We start from the raw sequence: 20,051 nt of genomic DNA, 5'->3' as shown, positions 1-20,051 counted from the left end.
GGAACGATGGCAGGAGGGTGTCCACAATGAGGAAATCAAAGAAAAACTGGGAGTGAACTCTATAGATGTAGGAGTCAGGGCGAACAGGCTTAGATGGTGGGGTCATGTTACATGCATGGGAGAAGCAAGGTTACCCAAGAGACTCATGGGTTCAGCAGTAGAGGGTAGGAGGAGTCGGGGCAGACCAAGGAGAAGGTACCTGGATTCGGTTAAGAATGATTTTGAAGTAATAGGCTTAACATCAGAAGAGGCACCAATGTTAGCACGGAATAGGGGATCATGGAGGAATTTTATAAAGGGGACTATGCTCCAGACTGAACGCTGAAAGGCATAATCAGTCTTAAATGATGATGATGATGATGATGATGATGATGATGATGATGATGATCTGAAATCTTTTCTTCCAGACAACTCCTTCTGTTCCACAGATGAACATTTAACTAAACCCTAACAACCCGTGAAGTATATTGTTACTTTGTATTATACTCGTAACACCAAAGGCTAAAAGGTTTAACTACATGATTGTTGGTGGGTTTGGATTGGGTTATTTGGAGGAAGAGACCAAACTGTGAGGTCATTGGTCTCATCGGATTAGGGAAGGATGGGGAAGGAAGTCGGCCGTGCCCTTACAAAGGAAGCATCCCGGCATTTGCCTGAAGCGATTTAGGGAAATCACAGAAAACCTAAATCAGGACAGCCAGATGTGGGATTGAACCGTCGTCCTCCCAAATGCAAGTCCAGTGTGCTAACCACTGCGTCACCTCGCTTGGTTGTACATGATTGTTGGCACGCACGTAACCATATAATAAGAATTTGGGGAACTTCAGAGAAATCTTCGAACCACGTGTGGAATTGCTGATATGTGTGATATGTGCACTTGTTGTTACATTTCTGGAGCTGTTCACTATGAAGCTTCCATTTAATGTCACAGCTGCTTGGTACACCACATTACAGTCTCAAACTGAACAAGGCTTTTTGTTAGGTGAGACTGAAGGAACTTAGTTCTCAACTTATGCAACTGTTCCCTAGAGTCAGGCATCTTTCCAGATCAACTAAAAACATCAAAAGTCATCCCTATTTTCAAAGGTGGTGACAAAGATGAAGTAATAAACTATCGTCCCATTACATTAACATCCTGTTTCTCAAAAGTAATAGAAAAAATTATGTGCAGTGAGTTGTTAAAGTTTATAAACAAAAATAGTGTGCTATCTAATACTCAACATGGCTTTAGAAGCAAGAAATCAACGGAGGCAGCAACCTATGTATGCATATCTACTGTATTAAAAACAATAGATGAAAAACGACAAACAACAGCTATATTTTTGGACCTAACCAAAGCCTTTGATATGGTAAACCACAAAATCCTATTGAAGAAGCTAGAGCACTATGGAATTAGGGGGTTGGCAAATGATTGGATTCGTTCATTTCTCAGCAACCGTAAACAAAAAGTATCCATCAGACATATAGATGATAAAACACGAATAATCACAGAATGTGTATCATCAGAAAGCCCAATCACTTACGAGGTACAGCAAGGGTCGATAATGGGACCCCTACTTTTCTTGTTATATATCAATGATTTGAATATAATAGAGGGAAACATTCCACGTGGGAAAAATATATCTAAAAACAAAGATGATGTGACTTACCAAACGAAAGTGCTGGCACGTCGATAGACACACAAACAAACGAACAAACACAAATATACACACAAAATCCTAGCTTTCGCAACCAACGGTTGCTTCATCAGGAAATAGGGAAAGACAAAAGGATGTGGGTTTTAAGGGAGAGGGTAAGGAGTCATTCCAATCCCGGGAGCGGAAAGACTTACCTTAGGGGGAAAAAAGGACGGGTATACACTCGCGTGCACACACACACACACACACACATATCCATCCACACATATACAGACACAAGCAGACATATTCAAAGGCAAAGAGTTTGGGCAGAGATGTCAGTCGAGGCGGAAGTGCAGAGACAAAGATGTTGTTGAATGACAGGTGAGGTATGAGTGGCGGCAACTTGAAATTAGCGGAGATTGAGGCCTGGTGGATAACGGGAAGAGAGGATATATTGAAGAGCAAGTTCCCATCTCCGGAGTTCGGATAGGTTGGTGTTAGTGGGAAGTATCCAGATAAGCCGGACGGTGTAACACTGTGCCAAGATGTGCTAGCCATGCGCCAAGGCATGTTTAGCCACAGGGTGATCCTCATTACCAACAAACACTGTCTGCCTGTGTCTATTCATGCGAATGGACAGTTTGTTGCTGGTCATTCCCACATAGAATGCGTCACAGTGTAGGCAGGTCAGTTGGTAAATCACGTGGGTGCTTTCACACGTGGCTCTGCCTTTGATCGTGTACACCTTCCGGGTTACATGACTGGAGTAGATGGTGGGGGAGGGTGCATGGGACAGGTTTTACACCGGGGGCGGTTACAAGGGTAGGAGCCAGAGGGTAGGGAAGTCTTTCCGCTCCCGGGATTGGAATGACTGCTTACCCTCTCCCTTAAAACCCACATCCTTTCGTCTTTCCCTCTCCTTCCCTCTTTCCTGACGAAGCAACCGTTGGTTGCAAAAGCTAGAATTGTTTGTGTGTCTATCGACATGCCAGCACTTTCATTTGGTAAGTCACATCATCTTTGTTTTTAGATATATCAATGATTTTGATATACATATTGATTCCCACAAAGTAATACTGTTTGCTGACGGCACAACGATACTGGTAAAAGCAGCAAAAAATTAAGATATACAAGAAGAAGTAAACACAGTTACAAAACATCTAAGTAATTGGACAGCAGAAAATCAGTTGATAATAAACTATAACAAAACAGTAGCCTTAAATTTCCATAACCACCAAAACACCACATTGATATACCCAGAAATAAAAATCAATCAACACCCTATTGCAAATGATGAGGCTACAAAATTTCTCGGCATCTCGATACAAAGAGACTTAAAATGGGGCAAACACATAGAACAAATTAATGCCAAGCTGAGCATGGGCTGTTATCTTCTTAGGGTTCTCAAACGATGCATAAATGAACAGGCACTATTGCGTGCCTATTATGCGTACTTCAATGCCCATCTCAAGTATGGACTCATATTCTGGGGAAATTCCCCAGCAGCTAAAGGGACTTTCAGAATACAAAAAAGAGCCATTAGGATTATGACAGGGAGTGGTGCTCGACAGTCCTGCAAACCAATATTTAAAGCACTGAATATACTACCTCTACCGTGTATGTTTATTGTTGACACACTAATGTACGTAAAAAAAGTATATGATTGGAAATGATGATAATACTTAAAAAAACAAAGATATGCATGATTATAATACTCGAATAAAATATAACTTGCATGTACCCCCAGCCAGTACCAGTTTGTATCAGAAAGGTACATGCTATCTTGGTATTAAACTCTATAATAGACTATCAAATAGTATAAAATGCTTACAAAATATTAGTGCTTTTGAAAGATCTGTCAGAGAATATCTACAGTACCACTGTTTCTACTCAATAATGGAATACTTGGACCAGAATAACTGTTAAGAACTAAAGCTACTGAAATTTGTAACATTGTATCATTGTAAGAACTACAACTATTGAAATTGGTAACATGTTGAAAAATTATTTAAATATGTATCATTCTGAACTTAGTAATAAGTCCAATATCATCCTGTACACTGTACTACATATGATCAAAGGACTCAATAAATAAAAAGTAAACTTTTCCTTTCTCTTGTATCATTTTTATATAAATTTTGTTACTCTTTGGAGCAGTTTTTCTGAAGACTTTGGAATGTAACCTGCAGGAAAAAAAGCTTCAGAAATACAAGTGCCACATAACTGTGGGGTGTCAACAGCTGGGTTTCAAAATAAAGCATTTTCAGTAGCTGCGTAAATTTTTTACATTACCCCCTACCTTCAACTAAGTGATACATGACTTCACTACTAATTATTTACCGATGATCCTTTTTTGGTAAACCTGATATTATATTTAACAGTTGTTGAATGGAGGACCTAACAGCCACATATGGTGCCAATCATTGTCATATTTATATACTAGTTACAAGTTGTGCCAATGCACAATACTATTTTTTTTATTATTTTACTTAGAAATTTTGTCTAGGGAATCTTCAATGAGATCATCTCCCATACTTACCAACAATGAAGAACAACTATTGGTGGGAAGGATAACAAAGCAATAAGTGATGATGATGATGATGATGATGATGATGATGATGATGAGGCTGCTCCCATCCAATGCCAGACAGAAATAAATGAAAGCCTTCAGGTGAAGTGAACAAATGTGGACTCAGGTATTCTTGCAAATCCAACATGGATGAGAAACTGCAAATGCATGATTCTCCACACAAATAAATTCTAGAATAGCCAAGTGCACCAAAAAGAAAATTTAAGAGAAACAATGAGACAATACCTTTGTTCTGCCAAGCAAACTGAAAAGCATATTCTGAGAAAAAGAAAAAAATAAGAAAAAGGCATAAAAACTCAATGAAAAAGGAAAAAAAAGAGAGAGAGCACAGACAAAGAAAAATTATCCTAAACTGGAAAGGAAAAAATGAAAATATAAACATGAAGTGGAGTCAAATTGCTCTATAGGTGTCTATAGTTCCTGTTTTTAATCAATACTGTCCTTAGCTTTTGCTATTTTTTGTGTTCAGTATTGCAGAGTATAGTCATCAGTAACCACCTGTCTATGTCTTTTAGCTGGTTCTGGCTGATGCAATAATAAATGAGTGAATGTTAATATATGAGATATTTCTTAAACATACCTTTCAGCCTTTCAAGTATATTTACTGTTTCTTTCATTTTGTCAGTTACATCTTTATTCTTCCGTGATGCATCATCTATAGAATGGTTCTCAAAATAATGGTCTCTGAATGTAAAGAGTTGTTTCACTTTGTCCTTTAAAAAAAGAAAAGACATGTAAATGAAAGTTTAGATCTAAAAATTAACAGTAAAAAATAACTAACTGATACACAATATTAATTCTCACAAAATGGGAGTTAGACAGTATAATCTGCAAGTTGAAGATAAAATACATCAAGCTATAAAATGATGGAAGGGAGAAAGAGATAGGAGTAAAAGAAGGGGAAGGGGGACTTAAGCGAGTAAAATGCCAGTGGCTTTGCCATGTTGGTAACACCAGTTCCTGCCCAGCCACCGAAGGTAAGCAAAATTGGGTGTGGCTAGTATTTGGATGGGTGACCATTCTGGGGAAAACTGAGTGCCAATGGTTTTAAGGACACACAAGTCACCAAAGTGGCACCCAATGAAAGATATGCACCAGGCCGTGGTGCGACGTGACATTTTTTACAGCGTACAGTGTTGCATGTAGAGGGAAACCACTAGATTTGCTATATCTTACATTCCATTGATTTTAAAATAATAACACATGTAGAACTCAGGCATATAAGGTAATCAGAACAATACAGTGTCAGGCACGTAAAAAAGGAAAAGAAGCTGCTGCAGAGACTGTATGAAAAATTTTCTACTGTTCTGAAATTTTCAAATTACCTGTACATTATCTGATTTAAGGATCAAGTACTGGTATGCTTGAAATCATCAACCAATAACTACAATTACTAAGCACAATAGTATGCAGGTTAACACCTTTCCTTCAGTGATTGACACAGTGTGTAGGAAGAAATATTATTTTAAAAAAATTTACTTCACAAATAAGGGTGTTGTTGTTGTGGTCTTCAGTCCTGAGACTGGTTTGATGCAGCTCTCCATGCTACTCTATCCTGTGCAAGCTTTTTCATCTCCCAGTATCTACTGCAACCTACATCCTTCTGAATCTGCTTAGTGTATTCATCTCTTGGTCTCCCTCTACGATTTTTACCCTCCACGCTGCCCTCCAATACTAAATTGGTGATCCCTTGATGCCTCAGAACATGTCCTACCAACCGATCCCTTCTTCTGGTCAAGTTGTGCCACAAACTTCTCTTCTCCCCAATCCTATTCAATACTTCCTCATTAGTTATGTGATCTACCCATCTAATCTTCAGCATTCTTCTGTAGCACCACATTTCGAAAGCTTCTATTCTCTTCTTGTCCAAACTATTTATCGTCCATGTTTCACTTCCATACATGGCTACACTCCATACAAATACTTTCAGAAATGACTTCCTGACACTTAAATCAATACTGGATGTTAACAAATTTCTCTTCTTCAGAAACGCTTTCCTTGCCATTGCCAGCCTACATTTTATATCCTCTCTACTTCGACCGTCATCAGTTATTTTGCTCCCCAAATAGCAAAACTCCTTTACTACTTTAAGTGCCTCATTTCCTAATCTAATTCCCTCAGCATCACCCGACTTAATTAGACTACATTCCATTATCCTTGTTTTGCTTTTGTTGATGTTCATCTTATATCCTCCTTTCAAGACACTGTCCATTCCATTCAACTGCTCTTCCAAGTCCTTTGCTGTCTCTGACAGAATTACAATGTCATCGGCGAACCTCAAAGTTTTTATTTCTTCTCCGTGAATTTTAATACCTACTCCGAATTTTTCTTTTGTTTCCTTTACTGCTTGCTCAATATACAGATTGAACAACATCGGGGAGAGGCTACAACCCTGTCTTACGCCCTTCCCAACCACTGCTTCCCTTTCATGTCCCTCGACTCTTATAACTGCCATCTGGTTTCTGTACAAATTGTAAATAGCCTTTCGCTCCCTGTATTTTACCCCTGCCACCTTTAGAATTTGAAAGAGAGTATTCCAGTCAACATTGTCAAAAGCTTTCTCTAAGTCTACAAATGCTAGAAACGTAGGTTTGCCTTTCCTTAATCTTTCTTCTAAGATAAGTCGTAAGGTGAGTATTGCCTCACGTGTTCCAGTGTTTCTACGGAATCCAAACTGATCTTCCCCGAGGTTGGCTTCTACTAGTTTTTCCATTCGTCTGTAAAGAATTCGTGTTAGTATTTTGCAGCTGTGACTTATTAAGCTGATAGTTCGGTAATTTTCACATCTGTCAACACCTGCTTTCTTTGGGATTGGAATTATTATATTCTTCTTGAAGTCTGAGGGTATTTCACCTGTTTCATACATCTTGCTCACCAGGTGGTAGAGTTTTGTCAGGACTGGCTCTCCCATGGCCGTCAGTAGTTCCAATGGAATATTGTCTACTCTGGGGGCCTTGTTTCGACTCAGATCTTTCAGTGCTCTGTCAAACTCTTCACGCAGTATCGTATCTCCCATTTCATCTTCATCTACATCCTCTTCCATTTCCATAATATTGTCCTCAAGTACATCGCCCTTGTATAGACCCTCTATATACTCCTTCCACCTTTCTGCTTTCCCTTCTTTGCTTAGAACTGGGTTTCCATCTGAGCTCTTGATATTCATACAAGTCGTTCTCTTATCTCCAAAGGTCTCTTTAATTTTCCTGTAGGCGGTATCTATCTTACCCCTAGTGAGATAGGCCTCTACATCCTTACATTTGTCCTCTAGCCATCCCTGCTTAGCCATTTTGCACTTCCTGTCGATCTCATTTTTGAGACGTTTGTATTCCTTTTTGCCTGTTTCACTTACTGCATTTTTATATTTTCTCCTTTCATCAATTAAATTCAATATTTCTTCTGTTACCCAAGGATTTCTACTAGCCCTCGTCTTTTTACCTACTAGATCCTCTGCTGCCTTCACTACTTCATCCCTCAAAGCTACCCATTCTTCTTCTACTGTATTTATTTCCCCCATTCCTGTCAATTGCTCCCTTATGCTCTCCCTGAATCTCTGTACAACCTCTGGTTCTTTTAGTTTATCCAGGTCCCATCTCCTTAAATTCCCACCTAAATAAGGGTAAAAATAAGATATATAAACATCTTATTTTTATGTCTATAGTTGAATTCTTTTATCTTGGCGGCTCGCGCATGCCCACCCAGACGCGGGAGATTGCTGCGTTGCCAGTTGCACTCGACGCACGCACCAAGAGAAGCAACGCCATAGTATAGTATAGTTTGCAAGCTTACGTTTAGGGGGGAGCGCGCAGTTTATGAAGTAAAGCCACCACGGCCGCATTAACCCTTTCACTGCTACAGAGACGTGCTCCCCGCATTCCGCGCTGTGCGCAATTTTGTCACTGCACTGCTCGCCTGTGCTGACACATGGTGTTTCCGACTGCTTTGACACACTTATCATTCGATTCCACAAAAACTATTTGGCCCAAAAATTAGATTTTTACACATCTTCTTGAGTGATACCTTCCCCCCACTTCCTTTGACTGATTGAAGTGCTTTAAAATAAAGCCAAACGCGCCCCGTGTAAATAAAACTTTTATTACAGTCGCGAAAGATGGAATATTTCTCAATATTACATACGACACCTATGTGGTACTTAAATTAAATGAGATATAGTTATACAGTAAATTTTATATGAAATTTAGGCACCTTGTCCACATTTCATTCTCAACATTGTGGCAACTAAAATCAACCATATGGAAAGTTTATGCTATGGACTTTTACCTCTGCAAACTCTTCAAAATTTCGTGCAATGTTTACTACATTTAATGCTGCACAATAATTGGGTTGAATATCGAAACAAAATTAAGTCATTTATGGGGGGAAGGTATCAGCCAAGAAGATGTGTAAAAATCTAATTTTTGGGCCACATAGTTTTTGTGAAATCGAATGATAAGTGTGTCAAAGCAGTGGGAACACCATGTGTCTGCACAGGTGAGCAGTGCAGTGATGACAAAATCGCGCACAGCGCGGAATGCGGGGAGCACGTGACTGCAGCAGCGAAAGGATTAATGAAGAGACAAAGCACTAGAAATTTCAAAAAATTGCATTCAAACGAATAAAATTCGTGAAGTAAGACACTTCGATATTGTTTTTAAATAAAGAAAATATTTAGCATCGCACAAGGTTTGAACTCGTCACCTTTCGCTTAACCGTTACGCTAGCGCAGCTCATCCTGCAAAGTATCTCCATAAGGTGTCTAACAAGTGATGCAAAATTCTGACAAACACTGTTGGTATGCCTATGAATTACTTGCACTTCGTCGAAGTACAATAGGAAATAAACAATTACCGCAGTTCTTTATTGCGAAAAAGCGGTTCGTGAAACTGATACAAACACCTTTCCTTGCTATCGCCTGAATTAAGAGTCTTATTGCTTGTTTGGTTTAATTAATAGAAAATGAAGCAAGTGGTATAAAGAATGGTTTTTCCAAACTTTCAAAAAACAAAGTCTGCTATCAAGACATTGCTTTTGTTCTATTACTTTATTTATGACTGAACGTTTCTAAAACTGAAGACCCTCGTCCGTGCTCTGCTCTGCAGTCGAGATCTGGCAACGTCGTTCTCTGTTCATTGGCTGACTGTATTTTTTGACGTCAGATGCGCAGAACGAACCTAAACTCAGCCGCCAACACAAATGACGTGCACTTTAGTAGCTTCCTTTTCACAGAAAATCAGTAGAAGCATTGCAATTACCAAGATCATGATTTTGTTTGTGTCAAAATACTTTTCATCTGAAAGTAATCTTAAAAATTTATTTACAATGTTATGAAAAGGATAGAATGCTACTCACAGTAAAGACGACATGTTGAGTTGCAGATAGGCACAACAACAAAACTATTACACATTTAGCTTTCAGCGAAATCCTTCTTCAGAAAAGGAACACACACATTCACAGAAGAAAGCACACTTCGCACACACGACAGCCATCTCCACCTGCTCCAGGCAGAAGGCTTTGGCTGAAAGCTAAATGTATAACAGCCTTTTTGTTCTGCCTGTCTGCAACTCAGCACATCTTTAGGGTGAGTAGCAATCTATCCTTTTCATAATATTATTGATATTCCTACCCCGACTTTCCATTGTCAAAAATTTGTTTGTTCTCCAACTTCTTATTTACACACTTGTTTCATTTGGTAGACTACAAACAGTTTTAAATACATAGTTAAACACCTTCAGAATGGCCTCTTTACTTGCTGCTACAACAACATTTACTACATACACTTACACACCAGGAAATATCACAATTAATAAGATGTTCTGGGCTATTATGTCGTGGTCAAATGATTTTCACAGTAAACCCAAAGCTTCATCCCCATCTGTGGAGGACAGTTCCAAGAGGCATTGTAGTTTCTTTTAATATCTGATTCACACCCTGACTCGCTACTGACTGCAGCAAAATTCCGTTTCTGCGTGCTTTTGCACAGTGGTGTGACATCACACATTTTGAATATCCACACGCGACTGGCCACTGTTGACTGTCATCGTTGGCTGTTGCTATCACCCCATGGTTGAAGACTGGTACACAACTTCTACATCACCAGAATCCAGACGTCATACAGTATCATGCTATCCTCCTTACTACTGAAATTCCTGGAGTGCTTCACAATCTCTTTGGCCTCTCTGTATAGCCATTCACTGTAGCTGGTTGTAACTCCCAGTACTTGAGTCCCATCAAAATGACTGTGGTGGTCTCCTGGCTGTAAAGCATGATCCACAACAGCTGATCTGTCAGTCTCCCCTCTTCTGCAATTGCCCTTGTGCTCTTCTAGTCATTTTCCCACAACTACATGGAAACCTATAAACTTCTGATTATTCCAGGAGCTAGTGAGCTTCCTTTGCCAATTTTAAGTGATATTTTATCTTCTGTGTGGGTTTGTAGATTAACACAATGTTCTACTTTTTCAAGATTTTTACTGTGCAGTCACTAACATCCTTAATGAAAAGGCAGGAAAACTTTCCCTTTCAGAGGCACTTGTGCATCACTATGATTTCTGCACGGTGGTCTTAACGCTCCTTTCACATCAGCAGACGAATAACCGTTCTTGAGCAATCGATTTGTGAGATGTTTTAATTCTGCATCAAGCAGCTCTGGTTCGCAAATGTTCCTTGCTCTAACCAACGTTTTCTTAATACCTTGCTTTTGCTGTGGGTGGAGGTTTGAATCCCAGTGTATTTAACGGTCTGTGTAAGTGAGTTTTTGGTAGACCGTGTGGCCTAAGCTACCATCTTCTTTCCCGAAAACTAGCACATCAAGAAAATTTAATCTTCCAGCTGCTTCCTCCCCCATGATAAAGTGAATCTGCATTGATCCCACTGAGATGTTTGTGAAAACAGCTTAGTTCCTCTCTGCCATGCCTCCACAAAACAAATGTATCATCCATGTACCGGAACAAAATATCTTGTTTCTTGTTGGCAGTTTTCAATGCCAGCTTCTCAAATTTTTCCATAAAGAAATTCACTATGATCAGGCTTAAGGGGCTCCCCATAGCCACGCCATCTGTCTGCTCACAGAACTCATTGTTCCACTTGTAATACGAGGTTGTGAGGCAATATTTAAACGGTTTAGGAATATTGGGAGGAAAAATCCGATTTAGCTGTTGCAACATTATGGGTCTTAGAGGAACATGTTCTTTGTGCACCTTCAGCAACCCATAAAGTCTTGGTGGTAGTGCAAGTGAATCGAACAGACTTTTCTTAACACTCTGTCCAATAGGGGAATTTTTTTATCAACCACATAACAGTTCTAAGAACTTTGTCAATAGGGTCTTTCCTCACTTTCCTATATGTTTGTGGATCTTACTATGATAGTTGGTCACATTCAGAACAACCATCTCATCTTCCTTGCTAGCAGAGAAAATAATACTATTGTCCTCATTCAGATGCTTTATGGCATTCCTCACAACCACAGTCAAATCACTTTTTGGAGACTTTGTATGAGCCAATACTCTTAGGCTTCTACACAGATTCCTTTAGTTGTAACCATGTCCACAAACTATGAAATGCCTGCTTCTACACTGGCTATTATTTCTTCTGTGGGCACAACTCATGGACTAACGGCAAAATTTCCACCCCTGGAAAAACAGATCGCTCAGCATAAGATACTGAATGTCTGTATAAATTTATAACCGTGTGTGAAGCATCTAAATGTCAGATTGTTAGCTTAGGCTACAAATTATCAAATATCTTCTTCTATGTACTAGACTTTGTTAACATATGCTTCATAACAGTATCGTGCAACCGTCTGTTAATTCATTCCCAGTCACCAATACACAGTTTATCGCTGATAGCAATATGAAGAAACGTTACAGTGTGTGCTTATCAGATCTCAGCAGCTCTGTTGAATCTGCTCTCATAGTAAGGCCTCTTCCATCCATTTGACAATCCACTTTGCCCTATTCGAATTGCATAATCACTTAATCCTCAATTTATCTGGACATTCACTATCTGATTTTGAGAGCTCTGCACTTACCAGGGGTTGAAATTTTGCCATTAGCCCATGAGTTGGGTCATAGTGAGGACACGATTACAGCTGAAGAAATTCATATAGATGCTGTTAGTATATTGGCTTGTACAAAGCCTCCAAAAAGTAATTTAATTCTGAGTGAGAGGAATGTCATAAAATGCTGGAATGTGGACAATAGTATTATAATTCTTCCCACTGCCAGGGAAAAGTGACTGTTGTTTAAATTGAGCAACTGTCATAGTAAGATTCATTAATCCGCATGCAGGAAACTAAGTAAAGACCCCAATGACAAAGTTCCTTGAACTGTTACACAGTTGATAAAAAGTCATGTATAGAACAGTGTTCAGAAACGTCTGTTCAATTCAAGTGTGCTACCACCAAGACTTTATGGGTTGCCACATCTACACAAATAACATGTTTCTCTAATACCTACAGTGAGTGCTGTTTCACTGAGCTATTCGAGTGCCAGTTCTTGACAACATTATTATGACCATATCTAGGTTGATGACACTCATATAACACTCATATATCAAGAATTCGGCACATTTGATCAGCAAATTAAATAGCATAGTGGTTCAGCTGAGGACATGTTAGATAGTATTGATGTAGTATCCCTATTTACTGTGGTTCCACTCAATGAGGCACTGCAACAGCTGAATTGAATTTTTCCTCACAATATTGGTGAAGTGTGTAATATTGTCTCACAACAACGTATTTCAAATGGAGCAATGAGTTCTATGAACAGACAGATCGCGTGGCTATGGGAAACCCCTTAAGCCCGATCACATTGAATTATGGAAAAATTTGAGACTGGTATTGGAAACTGCCAACAAGAAACAAGATATTTTGTACCAGTACATGGCTGATACATTTGTTTTGTGGGAGCATGGCAGAGATGGGGGGGGGGGGGGGGGGGCAGAATGGGGAGCGGAAAAGGAAAGGATTAAGATGGGACCAGGATAGTTTTAGATGGACCATGGTTGGTTTGTGGGACTGAAGGGACCATACTACTAGGGCCATCGGCCCCTTATTCCAAGAACTTGAAATCCCCACAAGGAATAAAAACAAACAATGGAGATGACAAGAGTCGACACTGGACAAGAAAGACACACACACACAGACTAGACAAAAGGAATTAAAATCACACCGAATGTGACAGTGGTTGGCCGACCACTTAAAAAAAAAAAAAAAATAAAATAAAATAAAAAAAAAGGAAAGCCAACCATCAAGAGACACATTAAAAACCCCAGTCTAAAATCGTAGGCCAAAGGCCAGACTCAACACAAAGAAAAACGGACAAACACTTAGGTCAAGTGATAAAAACCCCCTGCACGAATAAAACTCAAAACTAAATCTACCACCGCAGTGTCATCTGATAAAAGTGCAGGAACCGTATCAGGCAGTGCGAACGTCTGCCTGAGCGGAGTTAAAAGCGGGCAGTCCAACAAGATGTGGATCACAGTCAAAGCTGACCCACAGCGACATAAAGGTGGATCCTCGCGGTGCAATAAACAGCTGTGCGTTATCCAGGTGTGGCCAATGCACAGCCGGCAGAGGAAACTGAGTCCTTGCAAGAGACCCACAAGGAGGAGCACCATGCACCAATAGCCTCCTTGATGTCCTGAAGTTTGTTGGGTGAAGGCAGGGTGTGCCATTCTTCACCCGACATACGAAGTACCTTCTGCCGCAGAACTGACCTGAGGTCACTCTCCAAAAGGCCAATCTCCAAGGCTGGTGCACCGACAGTCTGTTTGGCCAGTGTGTCAACACGTTAATTTCCCGGGATGCCTACATGACCCGGGGATCACACAAAGACCACAGAACGGCCGCAACAGGCAAGAGTATGGAGGGACTCCTGGATAGCCATCACCAGACGAGAGTGAGGGAAACACTGGTCAATAGCTCGTAAACCACTCAGGGAGTCACTACAGATAACGAAGGACTCACCTGAGCAGGAGCAGATATACTCTAGGGCACGTGAGATGGCGACCAGCTCAGCACTGCAGCCAGCCGGCGATGAGTGTTGTTGATAATGATCCCCTAGAGTAAGAGCATAACCGACACGACCAGCAACCATCGAACCATCAGTATAGACAACGTCAGAGCCTTGAAACGCGGCAAGGATTGAAAGAAAGCGGCGGCGGAGTGCCTCAGGAGGGACTGAGTCCTTCGGGCCCCGTGCCAAATCGAGCTGAAGGTACGGGCGGGGCACACACCATGGGGGTAAACTCAGAGGGGCTCGGAAAAGAGGTGGAAGACAGAAAACCTCAGGCCGAGAGAGAAGAGCTCTGATGCAAACCGCGATCGTACACCCTGACCAGGGCCGCCGTTCTGGAAGATGGATGACCGACTGAGGGAACAAGAGACGATAATTGGGATGCCTGGGCAAGCTACAAATGAGTGTAGCATAAGCGGCCAGTAATCGTTGGTGCCAGAACCACAATGGAGGGACACCTGCCTCCACAAGTATGCTGTTGACAGGGCTTGTCCAGAAAGCTCCAGTGGCGAGTCGGATCCCGCTGTGAAGGATGGGGTCCAGCAACTGCAATGCGGAAAGGGATGCCGAACCGTAAGCCAGGCTCCCATAATCTAGATGGGACTGAATTAACGCCTGGTACAGCCGTAGAAGGGTAGACCGATCGGCACCACAGCTGGTGTGACTCAAGCAACGAAGAGCATTAAGATGCCACCAGCACGTTTGTTTAAGCTGCTGAATATGAGGCAGCCAAGTCAACCGGGTATCGAATACCAATCCCAAAAGCTGATGCGTCTCCACCACAGCAAGTGGTTCACCGTCAAGATAAAACCATGGCCCAGGGTGAACAGTGAGTCGCCAGCAGAAATGCATAACACAAGTCTTGGCAGCCAAAAACTGGAAGCCATGCACTACAGCTCAAGACTGCGCATTTTGGATAGCACCCTGCAGCTGCCATTCAGCAGCTGCAATGCCAGTGGAGCTATAGTATAGGCAGAAGTCGTCAGCATACAAGGAAGATGAGACAGACGTTCTCACCACCGCAGCTAACCCTTTAATTGTAATCAAAAAGAGGGAGGCACTTAAGACAGATCCTTGCGGTACCCCATTCTCCTGAACTTGGGAGGAACTGTGGGAGGCCGCAACTTGCACACGGAAGGAATGAAGCAACAGAAAATTTTGTATGAAAATCGGGAATGGACCCCGAAGACCCCAACCATGAAGCGTAGAGAGGATGTGATGCTGCCACATCGTATCGTATGCCTTCCGCATGTCAAAACAGATGGCGACCAGGTGCTGACAGTGAGCAAAGGCCATATGGATGGCAGACTCCAGGCACACCAGATTATCGGCAGCCGAACGGCCCTTGCAGAACCCATCCTGAGACGGAGACAGAAGGTCGCGAGACTCAAGTAGCCAACTCAACCTCTGGCTCACCATGTGTTCAAGCAACTGGCAAAGAACGTTAGTGAGGCTAATGGGGTGGTAGCTGTCCACCTCCAGTGGGTTCTTGCCAGGTTTCAACACGGGGATTATGACGCTTTCCCGCCATTGCGACGGGAACTCACCCTCGACCCAGATACGATCGAAAAGGTCTAGGAGGCATCACTGGCAGTCCACCGAGAGGTGTTTCGAGCATCTGACAGTGGATGTGACCTGGCCCGGGAGCCGTATCAGGACAAGCGGCTAGGAGACTTTGGACTTTCCACTCACTGAACAGAGCATTGTACGGGTGGCGCGTGTGAAATGAAAGGCTCTGACGTTACAACCGCCCTTTCAGGAAGCGGAAGGGCAGTGGGTAATTCGCAGAAGTGGAACTCTGAGCAAAATGCTCTGCTAAGTGGTTTGCAATTGTGTCAGAGTCAGTACAGACTGCTCCATTCAGTGAAAGTGCAGGTACACTGACAGGGATCTGATAGCCATAGAGTCAACCAACCTTGGCCCAAACCTGCAATGGAGAGGTACGGAGGCCAATGGTGGAGACATACCTTTCCCAGCACTCCTGCTTGCATAGGTGAATGAGGCAGTGGGCTCGCGCACGGAGCCGTTTAAAGGCGATGAGGTGTTCCAATGAGGGATGCCGCTTGTGACGCTGGAGTGCCCGCCTGCAATCTTTAATCACCTCAGCGATCTCGAGCAACCACCTAGGCACAGTCCTCCACCGAGGGAACACAGAAGAACAGGGAATGGCAGATTCTGTGGCAGTTACGATGCCGGTGGTGACTGAGTGAACTACCACATCAATGGTGTCATTGGAAAGAGGCTCAATAGTGGCAATGGAGGTGAACCAGTAAGCCTTATTCATAGCCCATCTGCAGGGGTGCCCAGAAAAGTGATGTTGTGGCAGTGACAGAAAGATCGGAAAGTGGTCACTACCGCACAAGTCGTCATGCACACTCCATTGGACAGATGGTAAGAGGCTAGGACTGCAGATCGAAAGGTCGATGGCCTAGTACGTGCCATGCACCACACTGAAATGTGTGAAGGCACCATTATTTAAAAGAGAAAGGTCGAACTGTGCCGATAGTTGCTCAACGATGCTGCCTCGGCCTGTTGCCACTGATCCACCTCACAGAGGGTTATGAGCATTGAAGTCGCCCAGTAACAGAAAAGGTGGCAGCAATTGGGCTATCAGCGTAGCCAGGTCATGCTGCGAGACATCACCATCCGGTGGAAGATACAGACTGCAGACAGTAACAGCTTGAGGCATCCACACCCGAACAGCGACAGCCTCTAAAGGTGTTTGTAGAGGAACACACTTGCTATAATGGACGTGAAGGACATAGGTGCAGACACCACCAAATACCCTCTCATAAGCTACCCGGTTCCTATAATAACCCCAATAGCCACAGAGAGCGGGGGTTCGCATCATCAGAAACCAAGTTTCCTGAAGAGAAATGCAGAGGATAGCTTGAAGGCTGAGAAGCTGTCGGAGCTCAGCAAGATGGTGGGAAAAACAGCTCCAGTTCCACTGGAAGATGACATTGTCCATGGCCGAGAAAGGCACGAAGGGACCAAGGAGGCAGATTACACTGCTGGGTCACCTGCTGCCGCTGAAAGAGTACCTGTGTGAGTGACATCCATTGTGTCTGAGAGTCCGGCGAGATCTAGGTCCTCAGTGGTCGCCAGAATCTCTACCTCGCCCTCAGACGCAGAGCTTGCAGGTTGTGGTGGGGTGGGTGCCACCGCAAGTTCCTTCGTCTTAGAAGTCTTCTTCTTGGACTTTTCTCACTGCTCCTTGGGTTTCACTGGCTGGGAGCGCTTCACCGATTCAGTCTCCAGGACGGAGGAGGATCGCGAAGCCCTACGACCAGCTGCTTGTGGGCACTTACGCCACTGCCAGGCATCATCCTTCCCACTTGTGGAAACTTGGGAAGGGAGGGTCCCAAGAGACCCCTTGTGAGCGAGAAGAGCCAAAGAAGTTGGACACTTCTCTGGCTTAGAAGTGGGGACAGACGTCCCCGATGGGCGGAGGCGTGTTGCTCCTGAGGAAAGTAGTGCAGGAGCAGCAGAGTGGGTAGTACCCCCCATGGGCAAGGGGGCATGTGGAGTTGTATGGCTCGTGAGCCGACAGGAATTCGTTGAACTGATGGGTCTATCACGGTTGTCGTAGCGGTGGAATATGAGGAAGTCATTTGCACAGGATGGAGTCGTTCATATTTCCTCTTGGCCTCAGTATAGGCCAGTCGGTCCAGAGTCTTATATTCCATGACTTTCCGCTCTTTCTGTAAGATCCTGCAGTCTGGCGAGCAAGGTGAATGATGCTCTCCGCAGTTGACACAGATGGGAGGTGGGGCACATGGAGTATAGGGATGTGATGAGCGACCGCAATCTCGACATGTGAGGCTGGAAGTACAGCAAGAAGACATATGCCCGAACTTCCAGCACTTAAAGCACCGCATCGGGGGACAGATATAGGGCTTGACATCACAGCGGTAGACCATCACCTTGACCTTCTCCGGTAATGTATCACCCTCGAAGGCCAAAATGAAGGCACCAGTAGCAATCTGATTATCCTTTGGACCCCGATGAACGCGCCGGATGAAATGAAGACCTCAACGCTCTAAATCAGCGCACAACTCATCATCAGACTGCAAAAGAAGGTCCCTATGTAAAATAATACCCTGGACCATATTTAAACTATTATGAGGTGTGATGGTAACTGAAACATCGCCCAATTGTCACAAGCAAGTAACCTTCGTGACTGGGCAGAGGATGTCATTTTTATCAACACTGACCCAGAGTGCACTTTGGACAAGCCCTCCACCTCCCCACACTCATTCTCTAAATGCTCTACGAAGAATTGAGGCTTTGTTGACATGAAAGACTCCCCATCAGCTGTCGTACAAACCAGGAACTGGGGCGAATAAGTGTCACTGCCATCCTGAGCCTTATGTTCCTCCCACGGTGTGGCCAGGGAGGGGAACAATTTGGGATTGTATTTCTGAGCGCTGAATTGAGCCCAAGAACGCTTAGAGACTGCTGGTGGCTGGCCACCTGCAAGAGATGATGTACCATGCTTCATAGCAGGTCATCTGCCCTGATGTCACCTATGAGGCCACCAAGGGCCCTCCCCACAGATACCACCCAGCCTCAGCAAGGGCCACCTGGCAGGATGGCCATTGCCGGGAGTCCCGATGCCCCAGAGAGATAGGCATCTACTCCTTGGCATACATGGATAGTTAAAGGCGCAGGTATCAGCAGAGCGATCCCTGTGTTGTCAGGGGGCTACAACCAACAGGGTACATGGTGGCACCACCACAACGGACTGGCTACCGTACTGTATATTAGGTGCAAGGAAGTCCACGGTCGTGGTCTCCGCAAAAAGTAACACTGCACAGTGCATGGTGGAAATCACACCCAGAAACGTATCCTCGCCCAAGAGATGGAGAATGGGCGGGACAGTTAAGCAACGATGAGAAAGTTGGCTAAAGGTCTCAATGCACGATGGACACAAAGCACCGTGTAAGGTGCCCTTCCCCAATTGGCTTGCTCTTCGGAAGAATCTGGAAATACGGAGGTCAAACCTGGGAGGGGACCATCAAATATAGGCCGAAACATTTGAGACTCCTTTTAGTCACCTCTTACGACTGGCAGGAATGCCATGGGCCTATTCTAACACCCGAATCCGCAGGGGGATAGTTTCGGATGATATCAGCAGAGCTGATGTATGACATGCCTGCTTTCATAGGTGGCCCGACCTTTGATTGGGTAGGATAAGTCTGCGACAGAACTGGAGTAGGAAGTGCTGGGATGGTGGATTGGGCAGCCCATGCACCTGGGTCTCCCATAGGGATATGATCCCTGTGGAAAAGGGTTTGGATGGACTAAGATGCTGTGGACATTAGGTGAGTGATGGAACACCCTTTAGGAGGGGTGGGAAGGATCTTGGGCAGGTAGGCAAAGCCCAGGCAGAGGATGTGTTTCAATTGTTCCAATAATCCAGGGTGGTATTGGGTAATGGAGGGGACACTATAGGTGTTTCTTGAGAGTCATGGGAGGAGTGCGCATATGTGGGGAAATGACTCAGGCAATCTGCTTGTGGGCTTACTTTGTGAGGTAGTTCCTGTCTGTGAAGGCCCTGTGAGATCCTTAGCATAGTGAGCATTAAGGCTGCGTTCACACTGCCGGCCGGGCCGGGCCGGGCCGGGCCGGGCTGACGCGTACTGGCTCGGCTCGTGTCTAGCCACCTCAGGCCGACGTGTAGTGCATTCACAGTGCGCGCCGCGCCGAGCCGGAACGGCGAAATGGGGGAAAATCCACTTCTCCTATTTTCATGCTCTAAAAATTCTTAGCGGTATGTAAGACTGCGCCACATCGTTTTATGAACTCATTTTTTCCTTAAAAGCGT

The 20,051-nt window shown here is 43.6% G+C and overlaps 1 protein-coding gene across 1 annotated transcript in view; it reads right to left on the bottom strand.

The window, feature by feature from the left end:
- Positions 1 to 20,051, bottom strand: part of LOC126412047 (tetratricopeptide repeat protein 5-like) — a 140,949-nt gene that overhangs the window by 103,499 nt on the left and 17,399 nt on the right. Inside the window, exon 2 of the mRNA XM_050081426.1 lies at positions 4,790 to 4,922. Coding sequence (XP_049937383.1) covers positions 4,790 to 4,922 — 133 coding nt within the window. The remainder of the gene's footprint in view (positions 1 to 4,789; positions 4,923 to 20,051) is intronic.

This window comes from Schistocerca serialis, chromosome 7 (assembly GCF_023864345.2).
Source record: "Schistocerca serialis cubense isolate TAMUIC-IGC-003099 chromosome 7, iqSchSeri2.2, whole genome shotgun sequence".
Classification (NCBI taxonomy): Eukaryota; Metazoa; Arthropoda; class Insecta; order Orthoptera; family Acrididae; genus Schistocerca; species Schistocerca serialis.
Note: the sequence above shows the minus strand (reverse complement) of the source record. Positions and strands in the feature narration are given on the sequence as shown.